Source organism: Acanthopagrus latus, chromosome 21 (assembly GCF_904848185.1).
Source record: "Acanthopagrus latus isolate v.2019 chromosome 21, fAcaLat1.1, whole genome shotgun sequence".
Lineage (NCBI taxonomy): Eukaryota > Metazoa > Chordata > Actinopteri > Spariformes > Sparidae > Acanthopagrus > Acanthopagrus latus.
The window spans coordinates 12,585,493-12,603,367 of NC_051059.1; the positions used below are offsets into that span (position 1 = coordinate 12,585,493).

At 44.1% G+C, this 17,875-nt stretch overlaps 1 protein-coding gene across 1 annotated transcript; it reads right to left on the reverse strand.

The window, feature by feature from the left end:
* Positions 1-25: 25 nt before the first annotated feature.
* Positions 26-15,339, reverse strand: LOC119011190 (transmembrane protein 200A). The gene is given in 5 exon segments (XM_037084131.1): positions 26-88; positions 4,661-6,278; positions 11,174-11,413; positions 11,762-11,890; positions 14,907-15,339. Coding segments are annotated over 3 exon segments (1,704 nt in total). The 5' UTR covers positions 11,197-11,413; positions 11,762-11,890; positions 14,907-15,339.
* Positions 15,340-17,875: the final 2,536 nt, after the last annotated feature.

The window sequence follows — 17,875 nt, forward strand, 5'->3', positions numbered from 1 at the left end:
CTCATAAACGGCCCCCGTAGTGCTGCTAAACGGGCACGCCCACGATGACGACGCGGCCAGCAAAGCCCCAGCGCCCCCTGGTGGTAGGCTGCGGGACGAGGGGTGTGTTCGATCATAATCTCTGTGTCACATGACCACTAGATGGCCTTGTTAGGCTGAGATAGTAAGAGATGCTCGGTGGTAAGTCTGCAAACTGAGCCGAACGTGTTCTGTGACTTTTAGTGCGTAGTGAAAAAAAGGAAAGGGAGATTATAAATGTGTGAGGGCAATGATGTAATGCAATGATTACTGACGCACAAGCAGCATTTTTGTTTTTGTAGCTAGTCGAGTGGGGCTAATTTTTATGTTTGATTCATTTTTTGGTTTGAATCTGTAACAATCCCTTACCAGTTTTAAAACTGACAGTTAATTTATTCGCTTAAAATCTATTGTTGTAGTCTGATACAACAGTCCTGGGTCATTCTATAGAATCGTCCACTTTTGGAAGGGCAGACTATCTAAAACTAGACTCGCTTTTCATTTAAAAGTAGACCACATTAATTGCGTTTTTACAAAATGGCTGCTATAAGGCACCAAAACCACATGTTCTCAGTCGTAAATACTCACTAAATCATGTGATTCAGCCCATTTGTGTTCTATTTTTCTTTCTTACAATTGAAGTAGGTCACACTACCTGCGTCAACTAAAGGCTCCAAATGAAATCTGGAGAAAACTGTGAAAATTTCTGAGAATTGAAAAGAGACAGTGGACTTGACCAGGTCCTTTATTCATAGATCTTCAGGAAATAGAATAGGTCAAAGGAAGTAAAGTGATGTCACAAGTAATTTCTATCACATATTTGATAGTTCTGTTATAATTATTATTAACTATTATTAACCTGACTCTGTGGACAAGTAGTTCTGTGATGCTTGGAATGTTAAGTACTTGACACAAAACACCAATGTTGCCAAATCGATGGCCCAAGAGGCAGTAATTGTTATAATAACCAGTTCTATTATAAAAGGGTTAGGAAAAAAAAAAAAAAAGTCAAAATTGTTTTGCAGGTTTAATTTTTCCTTGAGGGCTAGGGACCGAACAAATGATGTTTCCAAAGAATGACCCTCCTGCAAAAAACAATGTGAAGGGTTCATTTTGTGCCTAGACTGTTTAAGAGAGGATTCAACTTCATGGTCAGTTTGGAGGCTGCTTCATGAAGGTAAGATTGTTGATATGACTACTTTCATTTGAGCTACTGTAGGTGTAGCATACTGAATACACTGGAACCTGAGTGTAGTTTGTATGTAAAAGCCTTAAAGGGGCTTTATCTATCAATTTACAATGATTTAAATGTATTAATAACTTTTTTAGTGTCCATGTGTGAGCAGATTGCAATGTGACGTGAAAAATGACACCACCCCTGCCTTTCATGGTTGCCTAAGAAGCCCACAGCATGGTGTTTAAAGAGGCACTATGAAGTTTTAGAGAAGACATTTAAACCCAGATGTTTAATAGTTACATATTTATCTTTTCAGTAACTGAATAAACAAGCTGTTCTGAGAGGAAAATAAGGTTCCCAGAACACTGTCTGAAGTTGGAAGGTGGCAGGGTTCGCCACATATAAACAGTAAGAAAAAACAAAAAAAAAACAGTATGAAATTGTGTTGTCCTTTAAGGTCATTTTGTTTATTCAGTTTATTCAGCTATGAAAATGAAGAGAGTTTGTTTATTTAGTCTGTTTTGGCATAAAAAAAATAATCAGTTAATGAGTCTCAGTCAGTCTTCCCCAAATCCACATGCACAGTGCACCTTTAAACTGTTAAATGCTGCTGGACTGTGGATTTCTTTGTGATGGATTTCCTCAACAGTCCAAAGGATGTGACTTTATGCACGTTCTCGAGCGCCTCGTCTCAGTGCCTGTCTCTGCTCCACTAACAGAAAGTGACAGCAGCTAACATAAACTAACCAACTGGCTTCCTACACAACGCAGAAGTTGCACAGAGCTCCTTTAATCTGCAAAGCAACTAGTAACTGTAGTTGTCATAGAGGAGTTGAAACACCAATATTTCCTCTGAAATGTATTGGGTCAGTATGACAAAGCAAAAAATGGAAGTACATATGACAAGTATCTTAAAATGAGTAAATCAAAAATAATCCAGACACACATTCAAACAGGTGTCAAGTTAAAGAAAAAAGAAAAGAATCATAATAAATGCGTGTCTCCATGACAGTCGCCGGGTGCCATCAGAGGATGTACAATAAATATCAGCCTGATAAATTATCGGGCCAAATATTGTGAAATTCATATTAATGGCTACTGATTGGTATCAGTGGAATTAAAGCCAATAATACAAAGCCAAACTGCTTACAGCATCTGCACACTCCAACACAGTAGGTGGCGATATGCACCATTCAGGTTTAATGGGAAAAGTCACAAGTAATGTTTTTAGAGCTATGCAATATCAAATCATCTGTTACCCTCAAGTGAGCATAAACTACCGGTTAGGAGCTTCTTTACAAAATGGAAAAAATTAAAATTATTGGTTAATATAATGGCTCCAGCCATGAGAATTAGGGGATTATTGGTTATCTGTATCATCTGGAAAGAATCGATACCATGCATCCCTAACGATAATATCAGCACGTCATCAGTATCAGCTGATAAAGGTTTTCAAATGCTAACTACACTGGCACAAAATGAACATTTCTGTAGATATAACAGGCCAATAAATGACACTTTTGGTTTCATTTTTGCCAAGTTAATGTGAAAAACTTGAACAGCATTGTGTCTGGATTTGTCAGTGGGCGGTCACAATAAGAGTAGGCATTATAATAACATTTCAATTCAATGTAAGAAGAGATTTGATGCTCCCTGAAATCAGGTGGGGAATGGTGTGCACAAATCAGTATCAGCATTGGTTGGAAAATATCAACATATCCGGTATCAGAAAAACTAACAATAACGTCCATCTGTAGCATTCTCATCCACAATCATCAACCGAGCACTTAATGAAAGAATTTGAAGTTCCAGAGACTTGTTAAGACGATGCCATGCCACAGTGCAGGTAATTCTATTAGCTCATGTTGGCTAAACAACTGGCTATGGCACAATATGATTCTCTTATAGGAACAGTTCACCTAAAAAAATGAAATTTCAGTCATTACTCACCCCCATGTCGATGGAAAGTCAGGTTAAGTCTCAAAGTCTGCAAAAGATCTGTGGAGTTTTACAGCAAAAACAGCATTGCAGCATTCTCCCAAACAACTGAAGTTGATGGGGACTTGTTTCAGAAAGAACTGGAATAAAACTAAAAATGGCTCCATAGAGCTTGTACGACGTAATCAAAGTCTCTAGAAGCCATAAAAATTCCAAATCAGAATGAGTTCATATGCCATCTGGACTGGGTGCACAAGGTCGACTGTCCATAGAGGGTGTAAAGCTCGTCTTCTCAAATCAACTTTGGATCTCCGGCCTTCTGGAGACTTGGATTAAGCGGGACAAGCTGTAAGGAGCTATTTGATTTACTTTTGGGCTGTTTTCGCCGGCTACTTCCATTGTTCACCAGAAAGGTGCAATGCAGTTTTGCTACAGAGCTCCAGAAATGTTCTGTAGACTACAAAACTTCACCTGACTTTCCCTCAGTGTGGTGTTGAGTAGATAATGACCGAATTTTCACTTTTGGATGAGCTCAGTGTTTAATTTTTCACCCATCTGGTCCGGCAGAAAAGCCTCTGCAGATCTTCCTTATTTGATAGTGAAGCCCAATCACCCGAGAGACTGTTGTAAAGGTCACTTATAGGCTACTGGTCTCAGCTCAGTTAACACAGATAATGTGACATCAATACCACTGCGGCCGTCCCACTAATGAGAAGGGCTGCTAAAGTGCAGGAAAACAAAATCTATAGCATCTGCAGGTTAATCAGTCAGCTGTTTTTTCATCGCTTTAATGTAACTTTCTTAATTCTTTGGAGCAAAAGCACTAGTTTACATTGGCTGTATTTAAGCTAAGACCACACAAGGACACCTACTAGACCCGGCAGGAGGTGTTACAGTCAAGTTTATTCAACCATGAATGTTTCATATAAACAAGTGTGCACAGAGGGATGACCTTGTCCTCAAGGTCCCGATCCTAAACCAAACGTCTACCTGAGATTCAATTCAATTCACCTTTTCACGTGGTATTCACAGAACAATGCAGAGAAACGATTCTAGACTATTTTAGTTTTCTGTGGCATATGTTGATGCTACAGTACAACATGTCAGACGGTAGTTCTCAGTGACAGTTTTGGCAATTCTACAAGCTACAATGTTTGCCCTACTGTTATACAAAAAGAAAAGTCGAAACTCATCAGATCACATTTTCTTTTCTTTTTTTTCTGTTTTTTACAAATCCTTACTAAATCTTCTTACAAGTCTTTAGTATTGCTCTTGCTACATTGAAAAAATAGAAAAATTACATCTGAATATTGAGCTGTGGATGTGGTATTTATAAAGAGCCTTGCTCTTGAGTGTTCATGGCTATGTTTCGATAGTCCTTTAGCTGCTTACTCTCCATGTTTCCCGCCCCTTTCATGGCCGGCTTCACATCAGCGATCACAGAAGAAGATACGAAGCAAAGAACAAGACATTGAAGAGTTTTCAGAGGCTCATCAGCAAAAAAAAAAAACCCAAAAAAACAAAAACAAAAATAGTCTAGGTTTCTGCAGAGGTGCTGGGTGTCACCAGATCCCCCTCTCCCTGAGCTTCGTCTTCTGCTGCCGCTGCTGCTCCTGATGCTGCGTCTGATGCTACTTCCTGTTCAGTCGCCACTAAAGAAGTGTCTGTGTCGGGGGCTTCGAAGGATTCGCCCCCCAGGTCAGTCAGTTTGATGTAGCCCTTACTGTTGGAGCGCTCCAGGCGAGGGTAGCTGAAGCGCCTGGCTCTGTCGCCTTGACGGCACACAGTCACAGACAGGCTGCAGCGCCGTGCAGACCTGGGCTGATCTGTGAGGGAGTTGAGTGACAGCCGTGACCCCATTGCCCTCGCAACAGGTGACGGAGGAAACAGCTGGGTCCACTGCAGCTGTGGCTGAGGCTGCGGCACCCCCTGTTGGTAAGCTGTGTCTGTGGTGATGTTGTCATGGCTCTGATGGGGCGACGGGGAATCTGCCATTGAGGCGTCCTTCTCTTTGGGGACCGTCTCATCAGTCTGGCCGGTGCTGGCTTGTCCTTCCTCAGCAATGGTTTCATTAGCAGCCTCAATAACGACCTCCTCCTCTGAGTGCCCCTCCGCCTCCGCTCTCTCGGACTCCTCCACCTCACAGTTGTTCAGTTTGATCACAGGGAGGGTAAAAGCGTTCACAGAGGAGGTGACGATGGAGGTGGTCTCCCACTGTCGGGGCTGTGGGGCCTGCTCGCCGCTATTGCTGTAGTCTTTGTAGATGCTGTAGACAGTGTCCGTGAAGGTCTGGACATCTCTAGACCAGCTCCGAGGCCTGCTGGCCAACGACTGGCGTCTGAACACCTCATCTGCACCCAACTCACCCTGGAAACCGAGTCCGGTGGAGGGCCAGGAGCTCCGAGTAAGCATCCCGCTTGCAGGGAATGAAGCCGACGGACCTTCCGCATTCTTCGACTGGGTGTAGTTCACCAAACCATTAAGAGGTGAGTACTCCTTTGAGCGAATGCTGTGGAGATCTATAACTGTGGAGTAGATATCCCTAAGGTTGATGATTTTGGTCTTCTTGTCTCTGTTTTCATGGAGGACTGCATTGGCGCAGATGAAGAGGAAAATGCCGATACCCATCACCAGCGGTCCGAAGACTTTCAGATTGTCTGAGTACAGATAATTATCCAGGAAGTCACACAGGAAGCCACAGTTTTGGGAGGGGCCGGGGATGCTGCTGTTAGAATGGCTCTGGTTGAATACATTTGTCTGGCCAGCGGGAGGCTTATCACGGGTTAAGTTAGCAGAAACAGCCTGGCTCTTGGAGTAGTTCATCCTGTTGGGGTGGTAGGCTCCAGTCCTGCGGCGCTCCTGGTACTGCAGCTGGTTCTCGCTGGGCCAGTAGCCCAGCACAGCCATGGATATCCCCACCATGAGAACTACAACTCCAACTCCAGCAACGAAACCAGCTGGGGAGCACAGATTGAGCTTCCCCTTCACTATCACCACGTCGTTCTTCTTCTTTTTCTTGGATTTCCGTTTCCTTTTGTTTTCCGCCCTGTTCTTAGAGCGGAGGGAGTCCTGGCGCCTGTTCATGCGCAGCAGGCCACCCGTGGCTATCATGGTGGCGATTGGACAGCACGGCTTGTCACTCAACCTGGCAGGACGCAAAGTAGAGAAGAGAGAGCGTTAGCTTGATGTTGTAACGGATAAGCAGATGGTTTAGACATTTAGAAACAGCCACAGAGTAAATATGTTCATTTCACTGAGAGATTACACATGTAATCCAGATTTATTATCCATACAAGGCTGGATTATTGGATACGACGGCGGCCCCAGGTTCTCCCTGACATTATCTTTGTTGTTTTATGATTCATTTCACATTTGCTTGGTGATATGCACCACTAAATATGATATAACTGATATATTCTCGGAGAGACAGGTCAGCCTAAATAGAAAATACATATTTTCTTTTCAGTTGTCATGCCATTTATCCACCCAGACTGTTTTGGTGTGATTTGCAGAGCTTTGGATATATCAGTCGTAGAGAAGTCCATGACGGATGTAGATGGCACTCTGCTTGTGGTGCAAAAAAAGTGCCAAATACATTTGAAGCAATGACTCTTTCCACTAAGCATGATCTATGATCTAGTTCCTCAAGACATACCACAGACCTTGTTGTGAGCAGTTTTCTTTTGAAAATACTTTCTTTCTACTGCATCACTACGCAGAAGCAAGCGTGCCTCTACCCGTAGACAAAAGGCTTGTTCTTTTAACAGTGTCCTCCTCAGCTCAGCTGTAACATTAGCTGGCTTAGTCAGCTTGGTTAGCCAGGCTCTTATCCTTGAGTAGATGAGTAGTTCCTACATGAAACTGCTCCCAACAAGGTCTGTGGAGTATCTTGAGTCATGATTTCTGGAAAGAGATATTGCTGTTGAGTTCTTCAAATGTATTTTCTGGGCACTTTTGATCACCACAAGCCAAGTGCCATCTCCAAAATGTGGCAACTCACACCAAAACAATCTAGATGGATAAACAGCACTGCAGGTGAGAGGGAATAATACGTATTTTAGATTTGAGTTGTCTCTTTAAGGTGTTTAATCTAGTTTGATACATTTCAAGGCCCTGAAATAGATTTTCTCAGCCAACTTTTTAAATGAGCCATGGGTTCCAACACGACCGCATTTCTGCAACTCTTTTGCTGATTTCGCACAAGAAATTATTTATGTACTTCTTTTTTTCCCTGTGCTCATCTTGCTAGTTTATAGGGCAGGATTCATCTGGAAAAACGTGATGTCAAGTGCCGCCAGGCAGCGACCGGGGTTTAACAACATCTGCATCAAAATCTGCTGACAGTAAGTGGGTTGTTGTCTGTCAAAGTCAGATAAAACAGCACCCACACAGTCCTGATGAAGCAGTTTGTTTGAGATTTAATAGCTAAAGATGTTTCTTTTTTTACTTTAAAGCATGAATATTTAATGTTGTAGAGAAATACTTCCTCATTACTCCAGCATAGGAATACTGCTAGGACCCCACAGCTCATTTTTTTTTATTTTTGCTCTCCACTAGCGGGTTCAACTGGCCTCGTATCTGAGTTTATACTACAGGTAGAGTATACACTGTTTGTTTGCACAAAAGGCAGATATTAGTCATCAGATGGACATCTATCTGCTGCTGCCCGGATCTATAAATACAGTGATGTAAGCGAAACAGAGACAGATACTCAAGTTGACAGGGGAGAACAAGGAGTGCTATTTATCTATATTCAGCGATGCCGGTGCGATATCAGCCTATGAAAATGTAATGTGTCCAGACAGGAGGCCAGCAGGCATGTTCTCTCCACCTCGCATCTCGCCTCCTTACTCCCTTTCCCCTTCCTGCCTCTCCTCTCTCGCACCAATCGCTCCTACCAAACACTCTGCCCTCCTGCTTTCCACCCAAATCCATTTCGCCGTCAGCCGGCGCAGCTGTGCTCCGAGATGACAGCGCCCGTCCATCACACGCGGCACATCCACAGAGGCAAATCTGCGGCACTTGTCCACACACAGACACCGCCTCTGACACATACAGGGTGATGTTTGCATTTGTTTGGTGTTTTTTTTTTTTTTCTGATTACACAGCACCTGAGCAGAAGCCGTGGCCCATAGGGGCGACGGAGCAACCGACACCTCTCCTGATTGCACACATCTGCTGACGGGTTTCATCCACATGTGGTGGATTATAATGGCAGGATAAGGCTGATTAGTCAAGACTCCAGCGTTCCCTCCTTGATTGTGCTGGTAGCTAGATATTTAATTAGACTAATCACGCCTAATTGCGCATGACTTAGGGCTTAGGTTCATGAATAACTTATTCCACAAATTCCTTTCAGAGCAGCAGTTAATAAGACGTTTTCAAAGGTTGCTCTGGGTGCTGCTCTTAGGGCCTTTAACAGTCAGAATAATGATGATTTAAAGGGCCCGGAGATCCCTTTACGAGCCAAGTCATTACGTGCACTTCCCAGGGAAAGTCGAACAGGGAGCCGTGCTGCACCTGAGCCTCGGCGAACAACACGCCGGCGCTCAGCTGCTGTTTATAGCGACTTTTCTCAGCGTATCTCGTCTTGAACGCCTCCCGAGACCGAGTCAACCTACCCTAAACCCGATCTAGCGCGTAGGCGGCGGAACCTGCCTTTATGTTTTGGACAGCTAACGTGGACCAGGAGTGGGTGTGGACCAATTGTTTCTCTGTCTGCGGTGCTGAGCAGGAAGCTGCCAAGTCCTCGGGTTGCTGCCCGTCTGACAGGGATGGAGAGGAGGAGGGAGAGGAGGAGGAGGAGGAAGAGGAGGCCGGCTTTAACGCTCGGTCCGTCCAGGCTGCGGGGGCGCATATTTTCGCGCAATGTTGCATGAGTAATCGACTGTTGACATTACGGCGCATCTGTTTCCCTTCTGCCGAAAAGAAAAAAAAAAAAAAAAAAAAAGGGAAAAAAAAAGCTCCGTAAAGCAAATAGGAGCCGCGGTGGACTCTGGAGTTGAAAATGTCCAGAGCTCCGGCGACGCATCTCTGCTTCCAACACAAAGCCTAACAGTGGGATTCTGGGGGCTCGCAGGGTGCAGACAGATGACAAACATCCACACCTCTTCCACGGCCTGACGAAGCCCATGCTCCCGTAACTGACGCTCACAACTCATGGCTGCGTGCTCATAATTAAAGCTTTATTTAAACGCACGGTGCCAGCCTGCCACCAACTTGTTATAAATCGGGGCTTTAATGGCGACATCGGAGCGGCAGGGGAAAAAAAAAAAAAAACCCCCAAAAACTTTACGTGGATAAATAGATAACATGTTTGCTATATTCTCGCCCCCCAGCACCTTATTTTTCTTCATGCGTCTCGCGCATCTGACAGATGATTGTTGTGTCAGATACGGAGGAAAAAGCGAAACATCTCACCAGATCGCAACAGAATCATCGCGGATGTATGAAATAAAAAAAAAAAAAAGTAGACGGACTGGAGTGCGCATTGCTCCAAGTCCAACGCCTTCCTCACATCAAAACTCTTGTACGTCGACCCCCCCCCCAAAAAAATACTCCCCAACTGCACCTCACCAAATATTACAAAAAGACTTCCCAGAACCAGAACCCTGCTCTCCCTTCGATGGAGCCCCACCGAGGAGGCAACGTGGAAGCGGACGCGACTATCAGAGCACAAAAGGAAGCACGGATACTCAGCTGGAGGCAAAGACGCTCGCGGTGGCAAATCAAATGATAATGATAAAAATAAAAGAAACAAATTGATGAGATGAAATCGAAAAAAAAAACCAAAAACACCAACAACAACAACAGCGAAATGATCCCTTACCAGAAATTGCGGCTTGACAGTCAAGCATCTTCAAAGGCGCACTCCTCGCTCAGCTGTGCCTGTCGTGGTGCGCCACTTTGGTGCCAAGGCTGGAAGAGTGGTTTCCAGTTGAAGGCAGATTCACAATAGACCGGCAGGGGCGGGCCAACTGCGTTTCTATTGGTGGTGATTACTGGGCAGCGTGAAAAACGAGGGCTGCTCGGGACATTCATCATACTATATGTTACACTCCAAACGCTTCCACATGTTGTCCCCCCCCCATCATCCCTCCACCCTTTCAGATCTTGTGCATCCACACAGTAACCTGTAAACTGCTGAATTACACTTGATTTGCTGTTGCCAGCTGCATTTTGCTACACTTTATTGTGTTTGCATACTTGGTTTCCCCCCCATTTGTTATATACAGGCTTCTTATGTACACACACACACTTTGTGATAAACACAAGGCGTGAGTAAACTGCTGCATCATGGGTTTTAAACTGCACATAAAGCCGGAGTTGAGGTCAACAAAAGTGCACCGAATTCATCATCTCTTTCACCGTGTGCCTTCCTCCTCCTACCTTCCTCCCCTGGGTTACATTGCTGTAATTGCCCGTATGCCGCGTCCCCATGTTTAACAAAATGAAATATGACAGAGTCCAGATGTGTTCCAGCGATGTGAGACTGGAGACACAGGCAAGCGGCAGCTTATACACCAGGGCAGGAGAAAGAGTGGAGCATGGATAACTGTGCTTTAGTGCTGACGCTCCAGAGAGTTGACTGGGAATTTATGACCCAGAAATGTGTTTTTTGTTTACGGCATAAATTAGTGGTAGGAACAGAGAAAACCCGAGCGTGTGCGCGCCGCCGCAGTGGGAGTCAAAGTACACACGGACATGGGAAATAATCCAAGGGTTTTAAAGAGCTGTCTTTAATCCGTCATTGAACTGGGGCTGTGGGGGTCTGGAGGTCCGGAGCAGCTTTCAGGACGGCTCTAAGCTTGTGCAATATAGGAAGATGCAGTGACACACAGCAGATGTTTCTGAGCTTCTGACAACGGCTTACAGTGTCTTAAAAGTGTGTTACTGCAAACAAAAGCAGCAGATGATGTTACATAATCGTTGTCTAAGATTGTTTTTCACCTCAGTCAGTAGAAAAAAATATAAACACGCATGACATATGCCTGACTGAATAGTGGGTTGAGAGTTGCACACTTGCCCTCATATCCTTACCTCGCAGATGTCTGAGTAAGCATCTCGGTATATTTCGGTGATTCTGAACCAGAAACCACACCAGTCGGCAGCCATACTCACATCAGCTGCTCACCAACCCCCCCAGCAGAGTGTATCATGCAGGAGATTACTCTCCCTCTACAGCTCTTGAATCCAATCCGTAATCAGTTTGTGAACACAATCCGAGCCCGACATCAAGTGTAGCCTGACATATGCTCCCTCCTCTGTGGGTCAGTCCACCTACATGACAAGTCAGGGGTTCAACTCAAATGGACCAGCACCTGATCTCCAATGTATTAAAGGGGCACTATGTTGTTTTGGAGAAGAAATTCAAACTCTAAATTGTAAGATTTACAATATTAATGAGGCAATGATACAAAATAAGAAACATATATTTCCATAACTGTTCTCAGAGGAAAATAAGGTCCCCAGAACACTGAAGCTAGAAAAAGTCAAAGAGAAACTAAAAAGGTATGAGATTGTGTTTTCCTTCCGTGTGTGTATTCGGTTGAAAATGAAGATAGTTTGTTATTTGGTTTGATTAGGCATAAAAAACAAAACAAACAACTTTAATTCACAAGTCTTTACACTTTGCAGGTTATCGGGCATCTTGCTGCGACTGAGCCATATTGGTGCTTTTGCTGTCCATTGTTATGGGAGGTAGAGTTTCCATGACCTACAGGTGAAAGAGAACCAAACTGCAGACTCTTGCAGAAACTGCTAAAAAAAAACAAAAACAAAAAAAAGTGCATTATTTCCACAGACTTTTCCAACTCGCCGTAATGATTTTACACTCACACGCTTAATCATTCCTTATCGAGACACCTCAAGGTAATTAAAAGTCACAGAGAGCACGGTGATGGAGGGGGTATTCTCAGTCATGGAAAGAGGAAGAAAAGAGGGATATGAAAGACAGACTGTTATGTCACTCTGCTAATACTGGGTCTATCATCTCTGGGAGGGGCATCCCCATCCTCGCTGGAGCAGTAATTCAATAATTCCATTTATTCCCTAGCGATCGTTTCATGTCTGTCACGGTTATTTAAGACACCACTCTCCCGTCCTGTCCACCGTGACGGATGCGTCCTCCATCCACAGTGTCTTCCATGCCGGGTTTTTTTTTTTTCTCTTTTTTTTTTCTGATGCTTATCAAAAAATAGATCATCCCTCACACATTCAGGCGTCCCGGGAGATGGTGCACCACAGTAGGGCTCACATATACCGTGGTGTCAAAAATAGTTCCAGTTGATCTCCTCCTGAAATCTAACCGGCTTTGATACAGCTCCGTAGCTGCACTGCCGGAGCGCCGAAGAGGACATTCAAGGCATTTCACCTTGTCCTCTAGCTTCGTTTACTTGCCAGACTCTCTTTCTATGTACGATATGCTGCTTAGTGGCTAAGAGATATATCTGAAGAAGCATCGGGAGCTGCAGGGGGTTCATTTCTTTTCTTAAGCCTGGGCTGTACCCGCTAATTGGGAATGTGGAATCTTGGAATATGGGCTCAGCGAGAGATCAGCTCCCTCCAGGAGACGCTGTCATCATTACCGCCTTGGTTGCTGCAGGAGTCAGAGGGCTTTGGCGGTTGTAGAGATAAAAGCAGTCCTCCCCTTCTGAAGCCTTGGAAGTGAAGACACAGCAGCTGAGAGCTTTCCAGATATGAGGGAGATGATGGAGCCATCAATTAAACTTAAAGCAACGATTCTGGTCTGAGGAATCTGCCTCGTGTGCGGTTAGACGCGCAATCAGTGCTTATTGAACAAGGCTGGACACAGGCCAACAAATCAAAGGAAAAGACTTAAACCCAATAATGCATTGGTCCATCTCTCAATGCTTTATGACTGCTATCCTGTTTGGGGCAGGTAGCCCAAAGCCCATTGGTCCCTTCTGAAGCCATACATCTCAAGGAATACATTTGATAATATCCAGTGGTGGAATGATACACATTTGATGCTCCAAGGAGTATTTACAGCTGCAGAATGGTGCGGGAGTGACTTAAGGTCAAACTACAGTGCCCAGGTTCATCGTAAGGAACATGTCACCCAGTGCAACACTGGGACTCAATTATCTTATTGGTTTTAAATAGTTTTTGGACAACAACAGCTCAGGTGCCAGGATACGTTCACATTTGTACCTGTCATATGTGTGTGTATATATATATATATATATATATATATATACGAAACTTACTAACCATTACTGTGGCTTGCAGAATCGTGCATACATTTTGTCTTTTAGGTCGGCAGCAAGCTCCACAGCAGAGAAGCATGAGATCAGTCAGGCTGTGGATACATAGACAATACTTCAGTAAGATCAATTTATCCTTGGTTCTGGTCGTTTAATGGGATTTGTGAGCATAAAGAAAATAAAGAATGTCACAACGCTTGTCCTTTAACTACACCTCCCATTTTCTTATACGCAACATGTTTTATAACCTGGATTATCTGCGAGAAGTCCAGGAATTCCCCGAAGGATCGCGCCACCAAACTCTGACATCTTTTAACGTGTAAATCACGACAGATGCAGTCAGTGCACAAAATAGGGTCGAGAAGAAACAGAGGCGCATACAGCATTCTTTATCCCTCAAGCAGAGCGCAATTAATAATACTTAAACACACTCACATCAGTCTGTTGACCTTCAGTTTTGGCCCGAAGCAACACTTTGTTCATTATCTTCCACAATGGCAATTCAAACAGCGGAAATGGTGAACCTCCTCATAAATCACACCAGAGCTTCCCACCGTAACCATCAACTGCACCATTGTGTGCTCAGGTACTTCAGGGAGTAGACCTTCTTCTGATGAATGATCGTTTGGGCCCATCTGCAGCTTCCTCTTGTTGCTAATGAGATGCATGACAGTACTTGCGACTGATACAGGTCATAGAGACATATCGGTCCGTTTTCTATGTTCGGCAGTCATGCGTCTCTGACATCATGTGGAGCAGTGGAAGTGGAACGAGTCGCCCAGTTGGAGCAGGCGCGGGTACCAGTAAGCTGGGTTACTGAGGAGGAAGGATCATGGGAGCAAGGACGAATGGGAGGGTGGGAGTGTTGAGCAGCAGGTGTACTCTTGGTCCCAGCAGGTAGCTGCTTCCCACTGGTGACCTTGTTTCATTTTTCCAGTATAACTGGCTGATGAATAGGCATGTAAGGACCTGCACACGAATAGAGGCCGGCATCAGCCCACATATCATCAGCTGGTAACGCTAATTGGGATTCATGGGAAAATGATGGCGGAGATATGTTCCCTGTGATGGAAGACAGCCCTAGATAGGGATCTCTGGCTCCTTTCTGAAGCCTAAGTTGTGGCAAAGTTTGCAAAAACAAAACATAAAACGAGTTCTTTGTTCTGAACATGCTTATGAAGAGGATAATAAACAGCAATGTGCAGAGTGCGCATTATCTCAAGAAAAGACAGTAATTACAATCCGCAGCATCAAAAGCTCTGCTCCCCCCCCCCCTCCAAACTGCAGGATCATGAATCCTGTAGGCTGAGCAGCCACAAAGAAAGCTGTTTTTTCCACTATTTAGCTTCATGGCCACGTTTTGCAGTGCGGCAAGGCAGTTGCGCAATCAGAGCTGATTCTCGGGGCTTGTAAGATGCAGAGCTTCATGGGATCACAGTGAGAAAAAAAAAAAGCCGTCTTTGATCTTCCATCCTAGATAATATAGGTCATCTCTTCAGGGAGAAACAACAAAGACCAAATGAGGCGGAAAATGCCGTTCAACCCACCTCTGTGGAGCAAGAAGCAAACAGTCCCTCCAGTGCTGCTGCACGGACCGCAACAAACAGCCCAGCCGGACCTATTTTTAGGGTCTTGATCTTTGGCATTTTTAACACAACGGTCCATCAGCGCGTGTGCTGACGAGAGAAAACAGATTTTTTTTTTCGTTCTTTCTTTTTTTTCATTCTGTAAATGCGAAATATTGCATCTGTCATTTCCTATTCTGCAGCCTGTATGTGGAGCCTGTTCAGACTGGGTATCCATGGCAACCGTTTTATAATGCCTCGCGAAACACCTTAGAAGAGGTTCCTTTTTATCTGGGCTGGAGGGCTGGGACAGAGGCAGCGGAGAATCAAATGAGAGGGCAAAAGTGACGGCTGACGGGGTTGTACACAGGATATTTTCTTTTCATCTGACGTCTTTGAAAGGCGCCCCCTCAGAAGGGGTGACTTGCAAAAAAAAAACCAAAACTGCACATTGAGAAAATAATGAAAATAGCTCTGAGAGACCAGAGAAGAAAAAAAAAAACCGATCTGTCGGTTTTTTACAGCACGGCCAAATGTTCGATTGGACATTCAGAGATTCTTATTTTGCAGATTCTCATTTCATTTTTTTTTTGGGTGGCCAATGAGAGAGAGATGCCAGCATTGCATGTGAGTCAGTGAGACATTCTGGCACTGACATTCACTGTACAGGAGAGCACGGTCTCTGGGTCCTGTAGGATCCAGTCATGTGGAATACAGCAGGCGTGTGCATGATGGGAGGGGGGTGGTGGGGGGGGGGCACACAGCCAGCTGGGTCTTCTGCAGGGTTGAGCCCGAGCCCATGCCAGGAACTGACAGGACCAATCAGGGAAGAGCGCAGGCCTCATCCATGCATGCTAATCAGCCCCGTCAGAGGAGCCAGGGTCGAGGGCAACTGCAGGGGTTCATTGCCATGGATACAGCAGCAGCAGCAGTCCCACAGCATTACCTGAGCAGGTAAACCAGGCGGAAGGAATGCGGCGTCTTGGCGTCGGCGGCACGAGGCTCGATGACCTTCAGTTACATCACGGCTTCTCAGAACAGTCAAAGGCTGAAGCTAAAGTATTGACACGTTCTGTTTTTTTGGGAGGCTTGGTAGCTGAAGCATTGTCAGCCACAGCGCTTGATTTAATGAAGGAAAAACAAGACGAAGCAGAAAAACAAGAACATTTTGTCCGATGAAGAGAAGAAAAACAAGAACAGAGAGTCTTAAATACATGTAGGCTATGGCAAAAGAAGTAGTTTGTCATTTCAGCACAACCCTATAAGTGGATTTAGGGCTAATGTGGCCGATTCGTCTTTTTCACAGCTCCACTCCTGTTTCTATTTTCAGTCGTCTGATACATATGGTGTTATCTCAACTTTGAGTCTGGTGATTTTAGGGACCAGGTGGTTTGATCGGAGACCAACGGGCAATCTCCCCACAGCGTTCCCTCTTCGGATAAGCTATTTAATCATGTTAAAAGGCTCCACTGAGTCACCAAAGTGAGTGACACAAAGACATCAGTAAGTGATAGATAGACGCTCCTACTTTATATCAATTTGACTTTGGAGAGTCAAATATGTTGTAAATGGATTCTCTCCAAAAACGGATTTGCTTCCCCGTCCCACGATGCAATTCTTTTTTTTTTTTTTTTTTTTTTTCCCAACCCATACAGTACATTTAGCTCATTAATCTCCACCACAGCATTCCCAGTCGTGTAGCAACTGCCAGAAAACGTATTTCCAATCAAAAGGGTTTTCATCTCGGTGGCTCGACCTAACGCAACCACTTTTGACTGCTTTTATCCGGAGCATCTTTGAGGTCATTCATCTTTTCATATGCTAATGTTTTAATCAACATCTCCCGGTGAATTAAGCCTTTGCAGGGCGCACGACTCATTTGTGTTATCAGGGCAAATTAACCTTTACCGCTGGAGGGACAGCTGAAAATCAGAACTGTCCGGCAGTGATCGGAGGGAAGTACTTTTTTTTTTTCTCTTCAAAGTTAATGAAATTAATTGAGTTTCAATGCGGCAGTGGTGCAGATGGAGAAAATTCATTTTCAGCTTCAACTCCGAGGTGATGGGTGACATCATCCTACTCATTGGATTATTGACCCACATTAAGACCTCTCTTACCTTCAAACTATAAATTAGCAATATAATGACATAAATCACTACAGAGAGTATGATTGCTCCTCGCTTCAATACACTACTGTTATTATGGAGATCAGATAAATATTGATTGTGAGTTACACACATATCCCTGAGGTTAACAGAGAGGTCACAGTTCTCACTGAGTCACAAACTGCTCCGGCATTGATCCTGTGAATTAAAAAGGTGAGAGACACAGCAAAACAGGGATTCAGTGGTGTTTTATCAAAGAGCATGAAGGCAGGACATATGAGATTTGATTCCACTGAGAATACACTGAACAAGCAAGGAAAGACAAACATTTGCCATTTTTTATCATCTAATACAAAATATATATTCGTTTTGGTATTCATCAGGTGCTTTGTTTTTTGGCCAACTGATGAACTTAAGTCCCATATTCATTCTCACTTTAGCTATCTATAACTGCTTTATGCTTAGTTGCTAACCAAAAAGTCAACTTTGATTTAGTGCCGTACCACCAGTCTACGCTCTTTGTAGAAGCTGGAATCTGACCTGGTGACAGGCATTTAGAAAAACTCTAATAACTATGAAGAAATATATGTGATATGTGATATATGTGATATAATATGTGAGTCATGAAAGACATCAGTTAAAATCAATCAACTGGTATTACTCAAGAGATCATTGAGAAGTGGAAACCACCGTGTTGGTTCTGACTGAATTGTAATGACGACTGTTGGATGGCTTGCCGTAATATCTTTTCCATTATTTATATTTAAGACTGTAATGATGGTATATCTGTATATGCTTTTGCTTTTGATGACAACATGTAGTTAAATTGATGACATGTGAGGTCAG